General features: G+C 40.2%; 1 protein-coding gene and 1 pseudogene across 6 annotated transcripts in view; one reads left to right on the forward strand and one right to left on the reverse strand.

The window, feature by feature from the left end:
- The window catches only part of LOC105478283 (BEN domain containing 2), a 64,117-nt gene that overhangs the window by 23,155 nt on the left and 16,143 nt on the right, over positions 1 to 24,819 (forward strand). For 2 of the 6 annotated variants that reach the window (XM_071088513.1, XM_071088516.1), the window contains exons 5-10: positions 4,721 to 4,846; positions 7,165 to 7,314; positions 8,695 to 8,799; positions 10,366 to 10,491; positions 11,424 to 11,573; positions 21,812 to 21,952. In XM_071088513.1, coding sequence (XP_070944614.1) covers positions 4,721 to 4,846; positions 7,165 to 7,314; positions 8,695 to 8,799; positions 10,366 to 10,491; positions 11,424 to 11,573; positions 21,812 to 21,952 — 798 coding nt within the window. The remainder of the gene's footprint in view (positions 1 to 4,720; positions 4,847 to 7,164; positions 7,315 to 8,694; positions 8,800 to 10,365; positions 10,492 to 11,423; positions 11,574 to 21,811; positions 21,953 to 24,819) is intronic. The other 4 variants (XM_071088514.1, XM_071088515.1, XM_071088518.1 and 1 more) reach the window with 4 other exon arrangements.
- LOC112425999 (heterogeneous nuclear ribonucleoprotein A1-like) lies at positions 3,030 to 4,018 on the reverse strand (annotated as a pseudogene).

Raw genomic sequence — 24,819 nt, forward strand, 5'->3', positions numbered from 1 at the left:
TCCCAGCTACTCAGGAGGCCGAGGCAGGAGAATCACTTGAACTTGGAGGTGGAGATTGCAGTGAGCTGAGATTGTGCCACTTAACTCCAGCCTGGGCAACAAGAGCGAAACTCCGTCTAAAATAAATAAATAAATAAATAAATAAGAAATATGCAGATAGCGTTATTTAATCTTGATTTGCCAGCTAGTTGTTTTTTGTTTTTGTTTTTTTTTTTGAGATGGAGTTTTGCTCTTGTTGCCCAGGCTGGAGTACAATAGCACGATCTTGGCTCACTGCAACCTCCGCCTCCCAGGTTCAAGTGATTCTCCTACCTCAGCCTCCCGAGTAGCTGGGATTACAGGCATGCACCACCACGCCTGGCTAGTTTTTTTTGTATTTTTTGTAGAGACGAGGTTTCTCCATGTTAGTCAGGTTGGTCTCCAACTCTCAACCTCAGGTGATCTGCCCGCCTCTACCTTCCAAAGTGCTGGGATTACAGGCGTGAGCCACTGCGCCCAGCCTGATTCACCAGTATTTTTAATGTCAGCTAGTGTGACTCTTTTCAAATTAAACTTTTTAGTTTGAGATAATTTTAGATTCACACACAGTTGTAAGAAATAATGCAGAGACCTGTTTATGATTTAGCCATTTCCCCCAAAGAATAACATCTTTAAAACTATAGTAAAATATCACATCCAAGGTATTGACATTGATACACTCCACACATCTTACTAAGATATCCCCAGGTTTACTTGTAATTAATTTGTGTCTGTCTGTTTAGTTCTTTGCAGTTTTATCACAGGTAGTTTTAATGTCTACCTCCGGCAAAGACATAGAACGTTTCTATCACTGCAAAGATGCCTCGTCTTGCCCTTTGATAATCACATTCACTTTCCTCATGTCATCCCTTCCTTTCAACCTGCCCCATCCCTAACACCTGGTAACTACTGATCTGTTCTCTGTTTATAATTTTGTCACTTCAAGAATGTTACATTAAGGGAATGTTATAGTATGTAATTTTGGGGGATTGGTGTTTTTCACTCAGTATGGTTCTCTGAAAACTCACCCAGCTTGTTGCATGTATCAGGAGTTTCCTCCTTTTTTTTTTTTTTTTTTTTTTTAAGACATAGTCTCCTCTGTTGCCCAGGCTGGAGTGCAGTGGTGCGATCTTGGCTTACTGCAACTTCTGCCTCCTGGATTCAAGCAATTCTCATGCCTCAGCCTGCTGAATAGCTAGGATTACAAGTGTGTGCCACCATGCCCAGCTAATTTTTGTAGTTTTGGTAGAGACAGGATTTCACCATGTTGGCCAGGCTGGTCTCAGACTCCTGACCTCAAGTTGTCTGCCTGCCGTGGCCTCCCAAAGTGCTGAGATTACAGGCGTGAGCCACCATGCCCAGCCTACCCTCCTTTTTATTTTTGATTTATATTTCATAGTATGACTATGCCACAGTTTGTTTAGCCATTCACCCATTGAAAAGGCATCAAATTGTTTTTTTCCAGTTTTTGGATATTAGGAGTGAAGCCGCTATGAACAGTCATGAACAGGTTTTTCTGTAAATATAAATTTTCATTTTTCTGTCATGAATGCCATGAGTGTAATTGCTGAGCCTTATGGTACTAGCATGTTTAGTTTTATAAGAAACTGTCAAATAGTTTTCCAGAAAGTCTGTATTATCTTCCATTTCCACCAGCAATGCGTGAGTGATCCAGTTTCTCCGCATTCATATTTCTGTTATTTCTGTTGTTCTTCCTTCTGGATGCTCTATATTTTCTTTTTTCATCAATTCCTTTCTGTTTGAATACTTTTCTTCAGCCTTTCTTTCAGGTTTCTTTAGTTTTCCTGCATTTGAAAATGTCTTTATTTTCCTAACATTCTTTAAGGATAGTTTTGCTGGGCATAGAATTTGTGGCTGAGAGTTTATTTTCCATCAACATCCTGAATGCAAGTCAGTGATAACTCTTAAAAAAAAAAAAACCCCAAAAAACTAGCCTTTTTATTTTGAGATAATTTTGAATTAACATGTGGTTGTAAGAAACTGTACAGAGCTCCCATGTGTACTTTACCCATTTTCCTCAATGATAACATCTTAAGGAACTATATCCTGCAACCAGGGTATTGGCATTGATTAAATCTACATCAGTGTGTGTGTATTTAGTTCTATGAAATTTAATCATGAGTCAATTTACATGTCCACTATTAGTTACAATACAGAACATTTCCATCATCAGTACAAGGATCCTTTATATTATTCTTTTATAACCACAGCCACCTCCCCCAATCTCCCTTCTCTCTCATCTTGCCCTATCTTAACTACTGATAGTCAGCAATCTCACTTTGCTTGCCAGAATTTCATTATTTGAATGTTGTTACTTAAATGCAACTAAATGCTGTGTAACCTTTTGAGCATGGCTTTTTTTTCACTAAACATAATTTTCTCGAGATTCATACCAATTGTTGTATGCATCAATAGTTCCTCCATTTTTATTGTTGAGTACTATTCCATAGTAGTGATGTATAACTGTTTATCTGTTTATTCATTGAATGACATCAGGGGTGTTTTCTATTTTTGGTCAATACAAGTAAAGCTCTACGAACATTTATGTACTGGTTTTTGTGTAAACAAGTTTGCATGCAATTTTGGGTTATATGGTACTTCATATTTAGTTTTATAAGAAAATGCTGAACTTTTTTTCAGAGGGGCTGTATCTTTTTTTTAAAAGACATTTATTCAGTGTAATGATCAGACTATTACACTTAGCAATCAACAGCATGGATGCAAGAAAATAAAATCTACATTAAAACTCTTTGTTGGAATGTTTTATACTTTCCACAGAACAGAAACTAAAATAACCTGTTATACAATTAGTCACAAATACAGCCCTTGAATTTTTGCCCATACATGTGAGTATTTGTCTAAAACATGTCTTCTTCATAGCAGCTAGGCCCTGCCACCACTGTGCTTGGCTCAGTTCACAAATCTGTTGTCACCTGTAGCTTACCTGTCACTTCTCTGGCTCTCCTCTCCTGCTAAGTTTTGTTTCCTAGTTAAAATCTTCTGCCACTGCCATAGCTACTGCTGCTACTGGAACCACCATAGCCACCTTGGTTTCGTGGTTTGGCAAAGTATTGGCCTCCACTACCATAGGGGCCAGAGCTTCTGCCTCCAATGTTTCCTCCCTTCATGGGTCCAAAATTTGAAGACTGTTGTAATTGCCAAAATCATTGTAGCTTCCACCAACTCCAAAACTGCTTCCATCATTACCAAATCCATTATAGCCATCCCCACTGCTACCATATCCACCATCACCACGGCTGCCACCAAAGACACCATGACCACTGAAGTTTCCTCCACGATCAAAGTTGTCATTCCCACTGAAACCACCTCCACGACCACCACCAAAGTTTCCAGAACCACTTCGACCTCTTTGGCTGGATGAAGCACTAGCCATCTCTTGCTTTGACAGGGCTTTCCTAACTTCACAGTTGTGGCCATTCACAGTATGGTATTTCTGAATGACAGTCTTATCCACGGAGTCATGGTCATCAAAGGTTACAAAGGCAAAACCCCTTTTCTTGCCACTGCCTTGGTCAAGTCATGATTTCAATCACTTCAGTTTTTCCATACTGTTCAAAATAATCTCTTGGGTGATGTTATTCAGTGTCTTCTTTAATGCCACCAAAAAATATCTTTTTCACAGTTAAGTGGGCACCTGGTCTTTGAGAATCTTCTCTTGAGACAACTCTCTTTGGTTCCAAAACTCCTCCATCCACCTTGTGTGGCCTTGCATTCATGGCTGCATTCACCTCCTCCACAGTGGCATATGTGACAAACCCAAAGCTCCTGGAGCACTTGGTGTTTGGATCTCTCATTACCACACAGTCCGTGAGCGTTCCCCATTGCTCAGAATGGCTTCACAGGCTCTCATTGGTTGTTTCAAAGCTCAACCCTCCAGTGAAGAGCTTCCTCAGTTGTTGGGGTTTTTTAGGAGACTCTGACTTAGACATGACGGCAGGGAGAAGAGAGACTTTAACGATGCTTCTTCAGTGGAGTCCATGGGCAGAAAGGCGGGGATGTATCATTTTATCTCCTCACCAGTAATATCTGAGTGATCCAATTTCTCTGCATGCATATTTCTGCTCTTTCTCTTCTTTCTTTCTTCCCGATGCCCAAAGACCCATTTTTTTCATCATATCCTTTCTGCATAAAGATTTTCCTTTGGCCTTTCTTTAAGGGCAAGTCTATGCGGGATAAGTAATCCTAGTTTTCCTTCATGTGAGAATGTCCTTATTGCCTGTTAATTACTCGTATTAGTTTGTTTTCATACTGCTGATAAAGACATACCCAAAACTGAGAACAAAAAGAGGTTTGATTGGACTTATAGTTCCACATGGCTGGGGAGGCCTCAGAATAATGGCAGGAGGTGAAAGGCACTTCTTACATGGTAGTGGCAAGAGAAAAATAAGGAAGAAGCAAAAGCAGAAACCCCTGATAAGCCCATAGGATCTCATGAAACTTATTCACTATCACAAGAATAGCATGGGAAAGACTGGCCCCCATGGTTCAATTACCTCCCCCTGGGTCCCTCCCACAGCATGTGGGAATTCTGGGAGACACAATTCAAGGTGAGATTTGGGTGGGGACACAGCCAAACCATATCATTACTCAAGGAGAATTTCACTATGTATAAATTCACAGTTGAGAGTTCCTAACCACTTGAAAAATGTTCTTTCTGTAGGTATGCCAACAATTGCAGAAACCAGGCTGGAAAGCAACCCTCAGACAATGAATTACCCAATTTCTTTGGGAAATGGCAGCAGCCCACGTTCTTCCTCTTTATCTGCCGGCTACACACCTAATTTTGGTGAGTTTCAGATGCTGCATTACAAGTGACACTATTGAATCTGGATCGATTAACATCCTTAATGCAAGCTAGTTGTAGCAGCTCATTTTTAAAATTAAACTTTATTTTTATTTTTTTGAGATGGAGTCTCACTTTGTCACCCAGGCTGGAGTGCAGTGGTGTGGTCTCGGCTCACTGCAACCTCCGCCTCCTGGGTTCAAGAGATTCTCCTGCCTCAGCCTCCTAAGTAGCTTGAACTATAGGGCATGCCACCATGCCCATCTAATTTTTGTAGTTTTAGTAGAGGCGGGGTTTCACCATGTAGGCCAGACTGGTCTCTAACTCCTGACCTTAGGTGATCTGCCCTCCTCGGCCTCCGAAAGTGCTGGGATTATAGGCGTGAGCCACTGCGCCCAGCCATTTTTATTTTAAAATAATTTTAGATTCACATGTATTTGTAAGAAATAATAGAAATGATCCCCTTTATGCTTTACCTTTTTCTCCCAACAATACCATCTTACAAAACTATAGTAAATTAACACAACAGGATATTGACATTGATAAAATACACAGATATAACTGAGATATCCCCACTTTTAGTTATAATAATCTGTGGGTGTATCTGTATTTCTTTCTTTGCAAATTTTTTTCCATGAATAGGTTTGATTCTCACCACCACAGTCAAGACAGAACATTTCCATCACCACCAGGCTGCCTCATCTTTGATAACCACCCCCACCTCTCTCAGGTCACCCTTTTCTTCCCCATTGACTGTTCCCTAGCTCCTGACAAACACTGGCTTCTATAATTTTGTGACTTTAAGAGTGTAATATAAAGGGAATCTTATGGCAGGTAGGTTTTTTTTTTGTTTTGTTTTCAGTCAGTATGATTCTCCAAAGACTTATACAGGTTGTTGTGTGTATCAGCTGTTCCTCTTTTTTTTTTCTGATAATCTTCCATGGTTTGGATATACAGTAGTTGTTTTTAACCATTTACCAATTGAAGGTCATTATTTCCCCCCTCTCCACTCTTTGGTATTAGGACCAAACTGCTCTGAACATTCCTGTACTGGTTTTTGGATAAATATAAGTTTTCATTTCTCTGTCATGAATGTCAAGAGCACAATTGCTGGGTCTTATGGTACTAGCATGTTTAGTTTTATAAGAAACTGCCAAACATTTTTCCAGAACGGCTTTACATGTATGGGTGATCCAGTTTCTCCATATTTACATTTCTTACCTTTCTTTTTTTTCTCCTTTCTTTCTTTTTCTTTTTTTAAATTGAGACAGAGTCTCACTCTGTTGTCCAGGCTGGAGTGCAGTGATGTAATCTCGGCTTACTGCAACCTCCACCTCCCAGGTTCAAGCAATTCTCCTGCCTCAGCCTCCCAGGTAGCTGGGATTACAGGCACTCACCACCACGCCCGGCGAATTGTTGTATTTTTAGTAGAAATGGGGTTTTGCCATGTTGGCTAGGCTGGTCTTGAACTCCTGACCTCAGGGGATCCACCCACCTCGGCCTCCCAAAGTGTTGGGATTACAGGTGGAGCCACTGTGCCTGGCCTATATTTCTGGTCTTTCTATTAGTCTTTCTTCCTTCCTGATGCTCCAGGATTCCTTTCATCATATCCTTACTGTTTTAACATTTCCTTCCTTCCTTCCCTCCCTCCCTCCCTCCCTCCCTCCCTCCCTCCCTCCCTTCCTTCCTTCCTTCCTTCCTTCCTTCCTTCCTTCCTTCCTTCCTTCCTTCCTTCCTTCCTTCCTTCCTTCCTTCCTTCCTTCCTTCCTTCCTTCCCTCCTTCCTTCCTTCCTCTCTCTTTCTCTCACTCTTTCTCTCGCTCTTTCTCTCTCTTTCTTCTTCCTTTCCTTTCCCTCTCCTCTCCTCTCCTCTCCTCTCTTCTCTTTCTTTTCTTTCTTTCTTTTCACTCTGTCATCCAGGCTGGAGTGCAGTGGTGCGATCATGGCTCACTGCAGCCTCCACCTCCTGGGCTCCAGTGACGCTCCCTCAGCCTCCTGACTCAGCTAGGACTACAGGTACTTGCTATCACTCCTGGCTAATTTTTAATTTTTTAAAATTTTTTTGTAGAGGTGGGGTCTCATGTTATCCAGGCTGGTCTTGAATTTCTGGGCTCAGGCAATCCATTTGTCTCTGCCTCCCAAAGTTTTGGGATTGTAGGCGTGAGACACTGCACCAGGCCTGGAGATTTCATATGGATAAGTCGGCTAGGGACAGATTCTTTTAGTTTTCTTTTGTTTGAGAAATGTCTTTACCTTTTTTCCAGAAGGATAGTTTTGCCTCATGTAGAATTTATGATTGAGCATTCTGTTTTTTTTTTTCAGTAGCTGAGAAAATTATACTTATTGAAATGCCAGGAACAACAGAAACCAACATGGAAAATAACTCTCAGACAGTGTATTACCCATCTTTATTGGGAAATATGAGTGTCCCAAATCCAGCGTCTTCAAATCTTCCCATCACTTCTAATTTTGGTGAGTTTGAAATAATGGATATCACAAGCGGCCCTCTCATCTAGATTCATCAACATTCTTAATATTAATTCTTAGTGATAGCTTTTTACAAATTAAACTTTTCATATTGAGATAGTTCAGAAATCATACACAGGTATAAGAAATAAGACGGAAAAATCCTGACTACCCTTTACCTAATTTCCCCCAATAATTACATTTAGCAAAAATACAACAGAAATATTACAACCCAGGATATTCACATTTATACAAGCCACAGATCTTATAGAGATGTCCCATTTTACTTGTATTTATTTGTGTGTGTGTGTGTTTAGTACTATGCAGCTTTATTCCACAAGTAGGTTTGTGTGCCCACCACCACAGTCAAGGTAGAGATCATTTCCATCAGCACGAGGTGCTGTTGTGTTGCCTTTGATAACCACACCAACTCTCTCAGGTCACCCTTCCGTAACACCTCATGACCCATTTCTAACACCTGGCTTCCACTGATCTCTTCTCTACCGCTATAATTTTGTCTCTTTCAATTGTTATATAAGTGGAATCATATTTGGAATTGGATTTTTTTCACTCAGCTTAATTTCCTAGAGACTCGTCCAGGTTGTTTTTTCTATTAATGGTTTATTCCTATTGCTGAATAGTATTGCATGTCTGGATATACTATGTTTTGTTCAACCATTCACCTGCTGAGGGACGTCTGGTGGGTTTTTTGTGTTTTTATTTTATTTTTATTTTTTGTCTACTGGGTGTAAAGCTGCTATGAATCTTCATGTACACATTTTTGTATAAATGTAAGTTTTCATTTCTCAGTAGTTCCTTTCTTTCTATTGATGAATAGTTCCTTCTTTTCCATGGTACAGATAGGAACAGTTTTTTTTTTTTAAACCATTCACCTATTGAAAGACATCTGGTTTTTTCTTTCAATTTTTGGATATTACAAGTAAAGCCACTTTGAACATTCATGTACTGTGTACTGGTTTTTGGGTGAATATAAGTTTTCATTTCTCTGTCATGAATACCAAGAGAACAATTGCTGAGTCGTATGGTACTAGCATGTTTAGTTTTATAAGAAACTGCCAAATAGTTTCCCAGAGAGGCTGTACTATTGTTTATTTCCAACAGCAATGTATGAGTGATCCAGTTTCTCCATATCTGTATTTCTGATCTTTCCATCATTCTTTCTTCTTTCCGGATACTCCAAGATTTCTTCTCTTGTAGTATCTTTTCTGTTTGAAGGTTTTCCTATAGCCATTTTTAAAGGGTAAATCTGCGAGGGACAAATTCCTTTAATTTTCCGTTTTGTGAGAATGTTTTTATTTTCCCTTCTTTCCTGAAGGACAATTTCACCCAGTATAAAATTCATAGTTGAGAGTTCTTTTCTTTCAGTACTTGAAAAAGTTATAGAAATGCCAGAAACAGCAGGAACTAACGTAAAAAACAATACTCAGACAGAGAATTACCCAACTTCATCAGGAAGGGGCCATAGCCAAGGTAACGCCTCTTTATCGCTCTCCATTCCTCCCAAGTTTGGTGAATTTGAAATTATACATGTTATTAGTAGCACTGTTTAATCTACATCCATCAAAGTCCTTAATGTAAAACTAGCGGTAGATTTTTTTAAACTAAACTTTTAATTTTGTGGTCATTTCAGATATACAGGTAGTTGTAAGAAACAATGCAGAGAAATACCCCTTCCACTTTACCTATTCCTCCCAACAATAACATCTTGCAAACTGTAACAGAACATCACAACCAGAATATTGACATTGATATTATCCACACATCTTATTGAGATCTCCCACTTAATTGTGTTAAATTGTTTGTGTGCATTTAGTTCTACCCAGTTTTGTCACATGAGTAGGTTTGATTCCCACTGCCATGATCAAGATACACATTTCCATGATTACCAAGATGCCTCATTTTACTCTTTCTTTTTTCTTTTCTTTTCTCTTTTCTTTTCTTTTGAGACAGAGTCTCAAAAATCTCCATCTGTCGCCCAGGCTGGAGTGCAGTGGTGCAGTCTCAGCTCACTGCAACCTCCACCTCCTGGGTTCAAGCGATTCTCGTGCCTCAGCCTCCCAAGTTCCTGGGATTACAGGCATGTGCCACCACGCCAAGCTAATTTTTGTATTTTTTGGTAGAGACGAGGTTTCACTGTGTTGGCCAGGCTGGTCTTGAACTCCTGGCCTCAAGTGATCTGCCTGCTTCGGCCTCCCAAAGTGCTGGGATTACAGGCATGAACCACTGCACCCAACTCTGGCTTTTTTTTTTTTTTTTTAATAGTTTTTGTAGAGATGGGATTTCACCATGTTGCCCAGGCTTGCCTCCAACTCCTGGCACCAAGTGATCCACCTGCCTTGGCCTCCTAAAGTGCTGGGATTACAGGCGTGAGCCACCACGCCCGGCCCATCTTGCTCTTTTATAACCACACCTGCCTCAGTACATAATTCCCCGAATATTCATCTGACTGGCTGGATGTATGAGTGGTCCTTAGTTTTTATTGTGGACACTATTCCATGGTATGGATGTTTCACAGTTGGCTTATTCATTCATCCATTGGAAGATATTGCGGCTGTTTCTAGTTTTTGACTATTACAAGTAAAGTTGCAATGGCCACTGATGTACAGATTTTTGTATAAACATAAGTTTTGATTTTTCTTGGATAAATGTCCAAGAGTAAAAAGGCTTGGTTGTGTAGTAATTGCATGTTTAGTTTTATAAGAAACTGCCAAATGGTGTTCCAGAGAGACTGTATCATTTTACGTTCTCTCCAATTATGTATGAATGATCCGGTTTCTCCGCATGCATATTTCCCCTGCTTTCATTGTTTTTTCTTCCTTTTTGATGCTCCAAGATTTGCTTTTTCATCATTCTTTTCTGTTTGAAGATTTTCCTTTAGCCATTCTTTAAGTGTATGTCAGCTAGTGACAAACACTTTAGTTTTCCCTCATGTGAGAATGTCTTTATCTTCTCTATATTTGAAGGACACTTTTGCCTGATGTAGAATTCATGATTGAAATGTATTGTCTTTCAATATTTGAAATATTTTATTTATAGAAACATTGGGAAAAGCACGAACCAGCTCAGTAAAGAGGTCTGTGAAAACAAATTACCGACCTTTATTAGAAAACAACAGTCGCCAGAATGTTTCCTCATTATTTCACAGCGTCCCTTGCAATTTCGGTGAGTTTGAAATGATACTTGCTATATGCAGCACTATTTAATCTAGATTGATTGGCATCCGTAGTGCAAGATATTGGTAGCTTTTTCTAATTAAAGTTTTTATTTTCAGAAAAATTTAGCTACACATGCAGTTATAATAAATAATACAGAGAAATCTGTGTTTCCATTACCACTTTTCCCCAAAAGTAACATCTTGCAAAACTATAAGAAATTATCACAAACAGGATGTTGACGTGATACCTTCTGCAGATATTATTGAGCTGTCCCCAGTTTTACTTGTATTTATTTATGTGCATGTGTATGTATGTGTTTTAGTTCAGTTTTTATCATATGTCTAATTAGGTTCATGTATCCTCTACCACAGGCAAGCCCCCAAATGGTTCCTTCTTTTTTGTTGCTGAGTACTATTCCATGGTGTAGATGTACTGTGGTTTGTTTATCTTTTCAGGTATTGAAAGACATCTAGGTTGTTTCCTGGTTTTGGCTATTAGAAGTAAAGCTGCTATAAACACTCATACACCATATAGGTTTTGTGTGAACACAAGTTTTCATTTCTCTGAGATACTGCCCAAGAGTGCAGTTGCTGGGTCCTATGGTAATGGTATGTTTAGTTTTATAAAATACTGCCAAGTTGTTTTCCAGAGTGTACAATTTTCTACCCCCACCAGCAACGTGTGAGTGACCTAGTTTCTCCATGCCCATATTTCTGCTCTTTGTGTTGTTCTTTCTTCCTTCCTGATGCTGCAAGATTCCTTCCTTAATCATATCCTTTCAGTTTGAAGATCTTCCTTTAGTTGTTCTTTAAGGGTAAGTCAGCCAGTGACCACTTTTTAAAGTTTTTCTTTGTCTAAGAATGTCTTTGTTTTTCTTTTATTCCCGAAGGATAGTTTCTCCTGATATAAAAAACATGGTTGAGATTTCTTGTCTTTCAGCACTAGAAAATGTTTTACATATTGAAATGTTGTTCAAAACAGAATCTGGCCCACAAATGAGTTCTGGGACAATGAGTTACTCAACTGTAATGCAAAATAGCTGTGACCAAGATGATGCTTCAGCATCTGCCTGCCTCACTCCCAATTTTGGTGAGTTTGAAATGATATGTGTTACAAGTAGCACTCTTTAATCTGGATTGAAAGAATACAGAGAGATCTTGTGTACCTTTACCCAGTTTCCCCCAATAGTACTGTTTTACAAAAATATAGTAAAATATCACAACTAGGGTTTTGACGTTGATACAATCACCAGATCTATTCAGATGTCCCCAGCTTTTCATGTATTCATTTGTATGTGTGTGAGTACGTGTGTGTGTGTGTGTGTGTGTGTGTGTGTGTGAGAGAGAGAGAGAGAGAGAGAGAGAGAGAGTGTGTATCCAGTTGTCTGGAATTTTATGACATCTGCGTTCAGTCATAAATAAACCTAACTGTATCTAGTCATGATACAGAACTGTCCCATGACTTCCAGGAACTCTCTTACTGACTTTTTATAACCATATCTACTCCTTCATGTCATTCCCTCCCTGGCCTCATCTTTATCCCATACAACTACTAGTATATTCTCCCTTTTTATAATTTTGTCATTGTAAGAATGGACTGATACACCATTGGTTTGATAAATGGACTGATATACCATTTAACCTTTTGAGATTGCATTTTTTCACATAGCATAATTCCCTGGAGATTCATACAAGTTTTTGTGTATATTAGAAATTCCTTCCTTTTTATTGCTGAGTACTATTTCATGGTATGGATTTATCATGGCTTGTCACCCACTGAAGGACATCTAGATTGTTGTTTTTGGTTATTACAAGTAAAGCAGGTATGAGAACCAGAGTACAGGTTTTTGTGTGAACATAATGTTTTTCATTTTTCTGTGATAAATGCCCGAGTACAATTAACTGCTGGGTGGTATAGTAATTGCATGTATAGTGTAATAAGAAACTGTCACTATTTCCAGAGTGGCTGTGCCATTTTACATTCCCATCAGCAGTGTATGAGTGATTCAGTTTCTCTGCATTCTTACCAGCATTTGGTATGTTTGCTTTTTTTTTTTTGAGATGGAGTCTCGCTCTGTCACCCAGGCTAGAGTGCAGTGGTACGATCTTGGCTCACTGCAACCTCTGTCTTCTGGGTTCAAGCTATTCTCCTGCCTCAGCCTCCCGAGTAGCTGGGACTATAGGTATGTGCCACCATGCCTGGCTAATTTTTTTGTATTTTTTAAGTAGAGACAGGGTTTCACTAGCGAGGATGGTCTCGATCTCCTGACCTCATGATCTGCCCACCACTTAGCCATTCTGATAGGTATATGGTAATATTTAATTGAGGGTTTAATATGCATTGGCCTTTCGAAATGATGTACGGCTCTTCATGTGCTAATTTTCTATCTGCATATCCTCTTCTTTGAAATATCTATTCTTGTCTTACAGTAATGTTTGCTTTTATATGCTTACATTTTGAGAGTTACTTAATTGAAATGATCATACAATTTTTGTTCTTCATTCTGTTCACATGATGTATCACATTGATTGATTTGTGTATGTTGAACCATCGTTGAATCCCTGGGATTAATCCCATTTGGTCATGATGAATGATCTTTTTGAGACAGTCTCTATCACCCAGACTGGAGTGCAGTGACATGATCATGGCTCACTGCCACCTCGACATCCCCAGGCTCAAATGGTCCTTCCAACTCAGCCTCCCAAGTAGCTGGGACTACAGGGATGGACAACCATGCCTGGCTAATTTAAAAATTTTTTTTGTAGAGACAAAGTCTTGCTATATTGCCTAGGCTGGTCTCAATCTCCTGGGCTCAAGCAGTCTTCCCGCCTCAGCCTCCCAAAGTACTAGGATTGTAGGCATGAGACCCCATGGCCATCCATGAATGATTTTTTATTTTTATTTTTGAGATGGAGTCTCTTTCTGTCACCCAGGCTGGAGTGTGGTGGCACAATCTTGGCCCACTGCAACCTCTGCCTGCCGGGTTCAGGTAAGTCTTCTGCCTCAGCCTCCTGAGTAACTGCGACTACAGGTGTGCGCCACCATGCCTGGCCATTTTTTTGTATCTTTAGTAGAGACGGGGTTTCACCATGCTGGCCAGGCTGGCCTCAAACTCCTGACCTCGTGATCCCCCGCCTTGGCCTCCCAAAGTGCTAGGATTACAGGCATGAGCCACTGCACCCGGCTGATCTTTTTAATGTATTGTTGAATTCCGTTTCCTAGTATTTTGTTGAGGGTTTTTGTATCAGTATTTATCAGAGATATTGGCCTGTGGTTTTCTTTTTTTGATGTGTCTTTGTCTAGCTTTGGTATCAGGGTAATACTGACCTTGTACAATGAGTTTTGAAGTATTCCTTCCTCCTCTATTTTTGGGAATAGTTTGAGTAGGATTAGTATTAATTCTCTAAATATTTGGTAGAATTCAGCAGTGAAGCCATTGGGTCTTGAGCTTTTCTTTACTGGGAGAATTCTGTTATGGCTTCAGTCTCATTACTTGTTATTTATCTGTTCAGGTTGTGGATTTCTTCATGGTTCAAACTTGATAGGTGTATGTGTCTAGGAATTTATACATTTCCTCTAGATTTTCCAGTTTGTTGGCATGCAGTTGCTCATGGTAGCTGCTAATAATCCCTTTGAATTTCTGCGGTATCAGTTGTAATGTCTCTTTTTAAATCTCTGGTTTTATTTATTTGAATCTTGTCTCTTTCTTAGTTAGTCTGGCTTAAAGGTTTGCCAATTTTATATGTCTTTTCAGAAAAGCAACTTTTTCTTTCATTTCATCTTTTGTATTTTCTTCATTTTAAATTCTTTTGCTTCTGCTCTGATCTTTATTATTATTTTCTTCTACTAATTATGGGCATGGTTTGCTCTTCCTTCCCTAGTTCTTTAAGATACATCATTAGGTTATTTATTTGAAGTTTTTCTTCTTTTTTGATGTAGGCACTTTTAGCTATAAATTTCTCTCTTAGTACTGCTTTTGCTCTATCCCATAGGTTTTGGTATGCTGTGTTTCCATTACCATTTGTTTCAAGATTTATTTTCAATTTCCCTCTTAATTTCTTCATTGACCATTCATTTACCATTGACCACTGATCATTTAAGAACATATTATTTAATTTTCATGTATAGTTTCCTAAATTCCCCATTACTGACTTCTGGCTTTATTCCATTGTAGTCAGAGAAGATGCTTGAAATTGAATAATTTTTCAATTCTTTTGAATATTTTCAGACTTATTTTGTGACAACATATGGTCAATCCTTGAGAATGATTCATGTGCTGAGGAGAAATATTAATAGGTATTTACAGAACACCTGCAGAATATACATTTAATATATCTGCGAAATGTTCATATCTATTAGATCCATTTGGTCTATAGTACAGATTAAATCTGATATTTCTTTGTTGATATTCTGTCTGAATGATCTGTCCAGTGCTGAAAGTGAGGTGTTGAAGTCTCCAGCTATTATTGTATTGTGGCCTATCTCTCTCTTTAGCTCTAATAATATTTGCTTTATATATGTGGGTGCACCAGTGTTGGGTGCATAGAGATTTACAATTGTTATATCCTTTTGCTGAATTGACCACTTAATCATTATGTAATGGTCTCCTTTGTCTCTTCTTACAGCTTTTTGTCTTGAAATCTATTTTGTTTGATATAAGTACAGGTACTCCTACTCTTTTTTGGTTTCCATTGGCATGGAATATCTTTTTCCATCCCTTTATTTTCAGCGTATCTTTACAGATGAAGTGTGCTTCTTGTACACAACAGATCATTGTTTCTTGCTTTTTTTAATCCATTCGGCCACTCTATCTTTTGATTGGAGAGTTTAGTCCATTTACATTCAATTTTTTTTATTGGTAAGTTGAGACTTTTTCCTGCCATTTTGTTATTTGTTCTCTGGTTGTTTTTTGGTCTTCTCTTCCTTCCTTCTTTCCTTCCTTCCTGTCTTCCTTTTAGTGATGGTAATTTTTTTCTGGTGGCACGATTTAATTTCTTGTTTTATTTTTTTGTGTCTCCATTGTATCTTTTTTTTTTTTCCAGACAGAGTCTTGCTCTGTTGCCCAGGCTGGAGTGCAGTGGCACGATCTTGACTCACTGTACCCTTGACTTCCCAGGCTCAAGAGATCTTCCCACCTCAGCCTCCAAAGTAGCTTGGACTACAGGCACGTGCCACCACACCCAGATAACTTTTTGTATTTCTTGTAGTGATGGGGTTTTGTCATGTTTCCCAGGCTGAACTTTTCTTGAACTCCTAGGCTCAAGTGATCCTCCCACCTCGGCCTCCCAAAGTGCTGGAATTATGGGCATGAACCACCATGCCCAGCCTCATCGTATGTTTTTTGCTTTGAGGTTACCATGAGGTTTGCAAATACTCTTATAACCCATTATTTTAAACTAATGACAACTTAACACTGATTGCATAAACCAACCAACAAGCAAAAAGAAAACTAATGAAAACTACACTTTAACTTAATTTCCCTTTTTAACTTTTTGTTTTCTCTGTATGTCTTATTGTACTGTCTATGTCTTTTTTTTTTTTCCGATGGAGTTTCCCTCTTTTCACCCAGGCTGGAGTGCAGTGGGGTGATCTTGGCTCACTGCAGCCTCTGCCTCCCGGGTTCAAGCAATTCTCCTGCCCCAGCCTCCTGAGTAGCAGGGATTACTGGCACCCGCCACCATACCCGGCTACTTGTTGTATTTTTAGTAGAGTCGGGGTTTCACCATGTTGGCCAGGCTGATCTCAAACTCCTGACTTCAGGTGATCTGCCTGCCTCGGCCTCCCAAAGTGCTAGGATTACAGGTGTCAACCACTGCACCCGGCCTGTACTGTCTATGTCTTGAAAAGTTGTTGTAATTATTATTTTTGATTGGGTCATCATTTAGTCTTTCTACTTAAGAGTATTTTACACAGCACAATTGCAGTGTTATAATACTCTGTGTGTTGTTATTACTAATAAGTTTTATACCTTCAGATAATTTATTATTGGTAATTAATGTCTTTTTCTTTCAGATTGAAGAACTCTCTTTAGCATTTCATATAGGATAGATCTGCTGTTGATGAAATCTGTCAGCTTTTGTTTGTCTGGGAAAGTCTTTATTTCTCCGTCATGCTTGAAGGATATTTTCACCAGATGTACTATTCTAGGATAAATTTTTTTTCCTTCAGCACTTTAAATATGTCATGGAACTCTCTCCTGGCCTGTAAGATTTCCACTGAAAAGTCTGCTGCCCGTCATATTAGAGGTCTTTGTATGTTGTTTGTTTCTTTTCTCTTACTGCTTTTAGGATCTTTTTGTAATCCTTGACCTTTGAGAGTTTGATTGTTAAATATCTTGAGGTAGTCTTCTTCAGGTGAAATCTGCTTGGTATTCTATAACTTTGTACTTGGATCTTCTTTCTCTAAGTTTGGAAAGTTGTCTGTTATTATTATTATTTTTGAGACAGAGTCTTGCTCTGTCACCTAGGTGGGAGTGCAGTGGTGTGATCTCAGCTCACTGCAACCTCCACTTCCCGGGTTCAAGTGATTCTCGTGCCTCAACCTCCTAAGTAGCTGGGATTAAAGGCATATACCACCATGCCTGGCTAATTTTTTGTATTTTTAGTAGAAATGGGGCTTCATCATGTTGCCCAGGCTGGTCTTGAACTCCTGAGCTCAGGCAGTCTGCCTGCTTTGGCCTCCCAAAGTGCTAGGATTGCAGGCATGAGCCACTGCGCTTAGCAAATCTTTTTGAATAAACTTTCTACCCCGTCTTTCTCTTGATGTCCTCTTTAAGGCCAATAACTCTTAGATTTGCCTTTTTGAGGCTGTTTTCTAGATCTTGTAGACATGCTTCATTCTTTTTTTCTTTTGTCTTTTTTGTATTTTCAAATAGCCTGTCTTCAAGCTCACTAATTCTTTCTTCTGCTTGATCATTTCTGCTATTGAAAGACCCTGATGCATTCTTCGGTATGTTGACCGCATTTTTCAAGTCCAGAATTTCTGCTTGATACTTTTTATTTCAATCTCTTTGTTAAATTTATCTGATAGAATTATGAATTCCTTCTTTGTGTTATCTTAAATTTCTTTGAGTTTCCTTAAAACAGCTATTTTGAATTCTGTGTTGGAAAGGTCAGATATCTCTGTTTCTCTGGGATTGGTCCCTGGTGCCTTATTTCATTCGTTTGGTGAGGTCATGTCTTCCTGGATGGAATTGATGCTTGTGGATGTTCGTCTGTCTGGGCATTGAAGGGTTAGATATTTATTGTTGTCTTTGCAGTCTGGGCTTACTTGTGCCATCCTTCTTGGAAAGGCTTTCCAGATATTCGAAGGGACTTGGGTGTTTTGATCTAAGTTTTTGGTCACTGAAGCCGTATCTCGTCAGGGGGCACCCCAAGCCCAGTAATGCAGTGGCTCTTGAACACTTGTAGAGATGCCGCCTTGGTGATCTTGGTTAAGATCCAGAAGAATTCTCTGGATTGCCAGGCAGAGACTCTTGTTCTTTTTTTGAGATGGAGTCTCACTCTGTTGCCCAGGCTGGAGTGCAGTGGCGCAATCTCAGCTCACTGCAATCTCCACCTCCCGGGTTCAAGCGATTCTCTTGCCTCAGTACTCCCGAGTAGCTGGGATTACAGGTGTGCATCACCATGCCCAGCTAATTTTTGTATTTTTAGTAGAGGCAGGGTTTCACCATGTTGGCCAGGCTGGTCTTCAACTCCTGACCTCAGGTGATCTGCCCGCCTCAGCCTCCTAAAGTGCTGGAATTACAGGAATGAGCCACTGCGCCTGGCCTCTTCCCTTACATTCTCCCAAACAAAGGAGTCTCTCTCTGTGGTGAGCTGCCTGGAGCTGGGGGAGGGGTGACACAAACAACCCTGTGGCCAACACCACTGGGACTGTGCTGGGTCAGACCTGAAGCCAGCAGAACCCTGAGTCTTGCCCAAGGCTCGCTGTAACCACTACCTGGCTACAGTGTGTGTTTGCTCAAGACTCTCGGCCTCTACAATCAGTAGGTGGTGAAGCCAGCCAGGCTTGTGTCCTTCCCTTCAGGGCGGTGAGTTCCCCTCAGCCCTGGGCAGGTCCAGAGATGCCAATCAGAAACTGGGACCTGGAGCTGGAGACCTCAGGAATCTACCTGGTGCTCTATTCTACTGTGGCTGAGCTGGCACCCAAGCCACAAGACAAAGTCCTTCCCACTCTTCCCTCCTATTTCTACAAGCAGAGAAGTCTCTCCTTGTGGCCACCACTGCCACAGGCCCACAGGGGGTACCGCCAGGCCACTGCTGCTGTTCACTCAGCTTATGGTGAATGCTGCCAGGCCTGGGACTCACTCTTCAGGGCAGTGGGCTCCCCTCTGGCCCAGGGTAGGCCCAGAAATGCCATCTAAGAGCCAAGGCCTGGAATCAGGGACCCCAAGAGCCCACTTGGTACCCTACCCGACTGTGGCTGAGCTGGGACCTAAGCTGATTTTGGATTTCTTATTAAGGTGCTTTTTTTGTGTCGATAGTTGTTAAATTTGGTGTTCTTGTGGGGAGAACAGTCGGTGGAGGCTTCTATTTAGCTATCTTGCTCCCGAGCTGTGTCCTGTGTATTTTCAAATTTCCTTGGAGACTTCTCTTTGACATGTGGATTATTTAGGAGTTTGCTGTTTAATTTCCAAGTGTTTATAGATTTTTCTCTTGTCTGTTATTGATTTCTAGTTTGGTTCCACTGTGGTCAGAAAATATACTCTATATGATTTCAATTCTTTTAGATTTATTGAGGTTTTTTCCTCTGGCTCAGGATGTGGTCTGTCTTGGTGAATGTTCCATAGGCATTTGAAAAAAAAATGTGTATTCTGCTTTTATTAGATGGAATGTTCTATAATGAAAATCCTGTTGGTTGGTTGTGTGTTACTCAGGTCTTCTCTGTCCTTGCTGATGTTCTGTCTGGTTGTTCTTTTTTTTTTTTTTTTTTTTTTTTTCAGACAGAGTCTCGCTCTGTCACTCAGGCTGGAGTGCAGTGACTTGATCTTGGCTCACTGCAACCCCTGCCTCCTGGGTTCAAGCGATTCTTGGGCCTCAGCCTCCTGAGTAACTGGAACTATAGGCATGTGCCACCATGCCTGGCTAATTTTTGTATTTTTAGTAGAGACGGGGTTTCACCATGTTGGCCAGGCTGGTCCCTGACTCCTGACCTCCAGGTGATCTGCCCATCTCAGCCTCTCAAAGTGCTGGGATTATAGGCATGAGCCCCCCGTGCCTGGCCTCTGTCTGGTTGTTCTGTCAGTTGCTGAGAGGTGTTTTGAGGTCCTCAGTATAACTGTGGGTTTGTCTATTTTGCCTTTCTACTCTTTCAGTTTTTGCTTTATATATTTTGAGACACTTTTGATTGGTGCGAACATATTGAGGATCATTATATTTTCCTGGGGGTTAACCCTTTTATTGTTATGTAGTGTTCTTATTTGTCTCTGGTAACTTTCTTTGCTCTGAAGTCTGTTTATTTTATCTGATATCAATATAGCCCCTCTGCTTTCTTTTTTTTGGATTAATATTTGCGTGGTGCATTAGTCCATTTTCGTACTGCTATAAAGAAGTACCTGAGACTGGGTAATTTACGAAGAAAAGATGTTTAATTGACTCACAGTTCCACAGCTTTAACAGGAAGCATGACTGGGAGATCTCAGGAAACTTAAAGTTATGGCAGAAGGGGAAGGGGAAGCAAGCACCTTCTTCACATGGTGGCAGGAGAGAGCAAAGGGGGAAGTGCCACACACTTTTAAACCATCAGATCTCGTGAGAACTCACTCACTCTCATGAGAACAGCAAGGGGGAAATCCGCCCACATTATCCAGTCACTTCCCACCAGGCCCCTCCTCCAATTTGACATGAAGTTTAGGCAGGGATACAAATCCAAACCATATCACATGGTAATTTTTCATTCTTTTACTTTTAACCTACTTATGTTACTGAATTTGTAGAGTTTCTAATAAAGAGCATACAGGTGGGTCTTGTTTTTCTTTTTTGTTTTCATTTACACTACTTGGCAATCGAGGGTTTTGTTTTTTATGTACTTTGTCAATTGCTGCCACTTAATTGGTATGTTTAGATTATTTGCATTTAACGTAATTATTGATACAGGGTTTAAGCCCTTCCATTTTATTATTTTTCTGTTTATTTTCTGTTTCTCATTCTCCTTTTCTTTTTCTTGCCTTCCTGTGAGTTACTTGAACATTTTAAGCATTCCATGTTGATTTGTTTGTTTTTGAGTATATCGCTTTGTGCAGTTTTCCTAGTGGTTGCTCTGAGTGTTACTGTATACATATGTGACTTATCACTGCCTGTTGGAATCAGCATTTTACCACTTAGAATGTAAGTGTTGAAACTTTAATTCCACTTAGGTTTCTTTTTCTCCCCACCTTTAAATATCATAGTCATAGGTATCAGATGGTGTTTTCACTTTTGTTTCAGTCATTCCATATGATTTAGAGAACTCATGATGGTTTTGTATCGCCTGTTTTTCTGCTCTTTCTCTTTTTCATTTTTATTGCTGAATAGTATTCTGTGGTATGGATTTACCACAGTTTCTTTAACCATTCACCTATTGAAGGACACTTGGGTTGTTTTCAGGTTTTGGCTATCACAAAGCTGCTGAGGATACTCATGTGAAGGTTTTTGTGTCAACACGAGCTCTTATTTCTCTGGGATAAATACCTAAGAGTGAAATTTCCAGCAATTTCACTCTTAGGTGCTTAACCCTAAGAAAACCCTGCAATTAATTACTACATTTTAAATTATAATAATAATTACAATAATAGTAATTATAATTACAAATGTAGTAATTGTTTTCCAGTGTGGCTGTTCCATTTCTCCACATGCATCTTTCTATTCTTTCTTCGTTTCTGATGTGCCACTGTTCCTTCTATCATCATAACCTTTATGTTTAAAGATCTTCTTTTAACCATTCTTTAAGAGTAGGTCTCCAGCTCTTTGGGAGGCTGAGGCAGGCAGATCACTTGAGGTCAGGAGTTCAAGACCAGCCTGGCCAACATGGCGAAAACCCATGTCTATTAAAAATACAAAAATTAGCCAGGTGTGGTGGTGGGTGCCTGTAATTCCAGCTACTCGGAAGGCTGAGGCATGAGAATTGCTTGAACCCCGTGGGCGGAGGTTGTAGTAAGCCGAGATTATGCCATTGCACTGCAGCCTGGGCAACAGAGTCTAAAAAAAAAAAAAAAAAAAAAAAAAAAGTAGGTCTGCTGGCAACAAATATTTTTAGTTTTCTTTTGTCTGAGAGTGTATTTCCCCTCTGTACCTGAAAAACAGTTTTGCTGGATATAGAATTGTCAATTGAGAGTTCTTTTCTTTCAGCACTGTTACCTCTGAACATTTTGGTAAAAGTAGATACCAACACGGAAAACAGCCTCAACACAATGAATCGCTCAACTTTATTGAACAGTGACAGTGGCCAGGATTCTTCCTCATCACCTGTCTGTATCCTTCCCAAGTATGGTGAGTTTGAAATGACACACATTATAAGTGGCACTATTTGAGCTACATTCTTCCACTTACTTGATGCAAGACAGTGAAAGCTGTGTGTTTCCTGTTTTGAGGACAGGTTTTAGGTGATATTCAGAACCATGACTAACATTTATTGAGTGCATATTACATGCAAGGCACTGTGCTAAATAATTGACATGCCTCTTCTCCACTTATACCCATAATGACCCCATGGTGTTGGCACTTTTATTATCCCCATCCCCAAGGTCACAGAGCTGGTGAGTAGGACTTGAGCTCTGCCCCAGCTTTTTCTGACTTTAAAACTCATGTGTCTTTTTTCTTTTTGAGGTGGAGTCTTGCTCTATTGCCCAGGCTGGAGTGCAGGGGCATGATCTTGGCTCACTGCAACCTCCGCCTCCCAGGTTCAAGCGATTCTTCTGCCTTAGCCTCCCAAGTAGCTGGAATTACAAGCACACACCACTACGCCCAGCTAATTTGTGTATTTTTAGTAGAGATGGGGTTTTGCGATTTTGGCCAGGCTGTTCTCAAACTGCTAGCCTCAAGTGATCCATCTGTCTTGGCCTCCCAAAGTGCTAGGATTACAGGCATGAGCCACTGTAACTGGCCTAAAGCTCACGTATCTTACCAGTTCATGTACTGCCTGCCAAGCCACAGTGGCAGAGATGAGGGGACCCCAAGCTCTGTGGCTTCTAAGGGTAAGCCTTCCAAATATTTTGTAGTCAGTTCATTTTTGTCTCAACTTCTAAGCAGCTTATCTCTTATTAATATCCTAGAACAGGGGTCAGGAAACCTTTTCTGTGAAGGGCTAGATAGTATTGTCTGTCACAAATACCCACATTTGCTGTTGTAACATAAGAGCAGCCTCAGCCCATAGACGAATGAATAGGCATGGCCATGGCCAGCATACCTTTCACACATGTCGGTGGGGGGATGGGCCAGTGGACTGTAGTTTGTTGACTCCCTTCCTAGAGGAGAGCTTATTCCTTTAAATTATTTTATTACTCAAACTAGAAGAAATTTCAAAAATTGTGGTCTTGGCTGGGCACAGTGGCTCAGACTTGTTAATCCCAGCAATCTAGGAGGCTGAGGTGGGAAAATCGCTTGAGCCCAGGAGTTTGAGACCAGCGTGGGCCACATAGCAAAACCCCATCTCTACAAAGATACAAAAAATTAGCCAGGCGTGGTGGCATGTGCCTGTAATCCCAGCTACTTGGGAGGCTGAGGTGGGAGGATCACTTGAGCAGCCCAGAAGGTTGAGGCTATAGCAAGCCATGATCATGCCACTGTACTGTACTCCAGCCAAAACAAAAAAAAAAAAAAACAAAAAACAAACAAACAAAAAACCCAGAAACAAAAGTTGATTCTCTGTACTAAAATGGGCACTCTGATACATTGTTAGAAGTATACATTGGTACAAACTTTCTGAAAGATAGTTTGTAGAAAAATCCATAAAAACATTTATGCCAGTTGACTGTAATCTCACTTCTCTCTGAAAGTGTAATAAAAAATTACATAAAAATTTTGGTACAAGAATGTCCTTTACGGAATCATTGGGAAAATTTGGAAACAAACAAACAAAAATAAATGATGATAGGGAATTAATCACTTGACTTCTGGTATATCCACAGCATGTGAGGCAGTAAAGCCTAATAGTTGAGGGCATGAGCTCTCATGTCTGTCTGCTTGATTTCAAATCCCCGCTCTGTGTCTTACTAACCTTATGACCTTCAGCCCCTTTCGTAACCTAAATATTAGTTTCTTCAGCTGTGAAGTGACAAAAATAATAGTGCCTACTTCACAGAATTGTGAAGATCAAATAGGACAATGCATTTAAAGCTCTCTCTCTTTTTTTTTCTTGAGACGGAGTCTCGCTCTGTCGCTCAGGCTGGAGTCTCGCTCTGTCGCTCTCGGCTCATTGCAAGCTCTGCCTCCCGGGTTCACGCCATTCTCCTGCCTCAGCCTCCCGAGTAGCTGGGACTACAGGCGCCCGCCACCATGCCCAGCTAATTTTTTGTATTTTTAGTAGAGATGGGGTTTCATCGTGTTAGCCAGGATGGTCTCCATCTCCTGACCTCATGATCTGCCCGCCTCGGCCTCCCAGAGTGCTGAGATTACAGGCGTGAGCCACGGCACCTGGCTAGGACAATGCATTTAAAGCTCTTAACACAATGCCTCGGATGTAAGTACTACATAAATGTCACTTGTCAGGAAAATCATGGTGACAGGAATGCAGATTTTTTTAAAAAGATGAAAACAGAGAAATGCTCAAAATACAATGTTAACTGAAAAAGCAGGATTTAAACTATACTTAAAGCATGATTTCAATTTTTTCTTTTAAAAAAATAGGAAAAAGAATGGAAGATATTAGTAGAAGATTCATGGTTTAGAGCAGTTGACTCATAAACAGATTTTAAAACTGGCTCTGTAACTAGCAGTGTGACCTTTTCAAATAACTTATCTTCTTTGGGCCTCGGTCTCCTCATTTGGAAATAATGGGGGTGGGAATAATGGGGTGGGAGTAATGATAGAGGTGTTAGAATGATGAAACTGAGCTGGTGCATAGATGTAAAATATTTAGCACATGCCTGATATACAGGAACTACTGATAAATGCTAGCTATTTGAAAATTTTCTTAATGATCCCCACCCATGCTTTCAATACTGTCTTCAGGGAACATCCACTTACCCAGTAGAATGGCTCTGAGTATACTTTTTAGAGTGTGAAATGGAGCAGTGGGAACTCAGGGCAACATGTTTACATATGCACCTGCAGCCTAACAATGACGTGTGTTCAAACTAATGAAGAGAGTAGTTCAATACAGTAAGCTCAAGACCAGCAGAAGTGAAGAATGTTGACAG

Source organism: Macaca nemestrina, chromosome X, assembly GCF_043159975.1.
Source record: "Macaca nemestrina isolate mMacNem1 chromosome X, mMacNem.hap1, whole genome shotgun sequence".
NCBI lineage: Eukaryota > Metazoa > Chordata > Mammalia > Primates > Cercopithecidae > Macaca > Macaca nemestrina.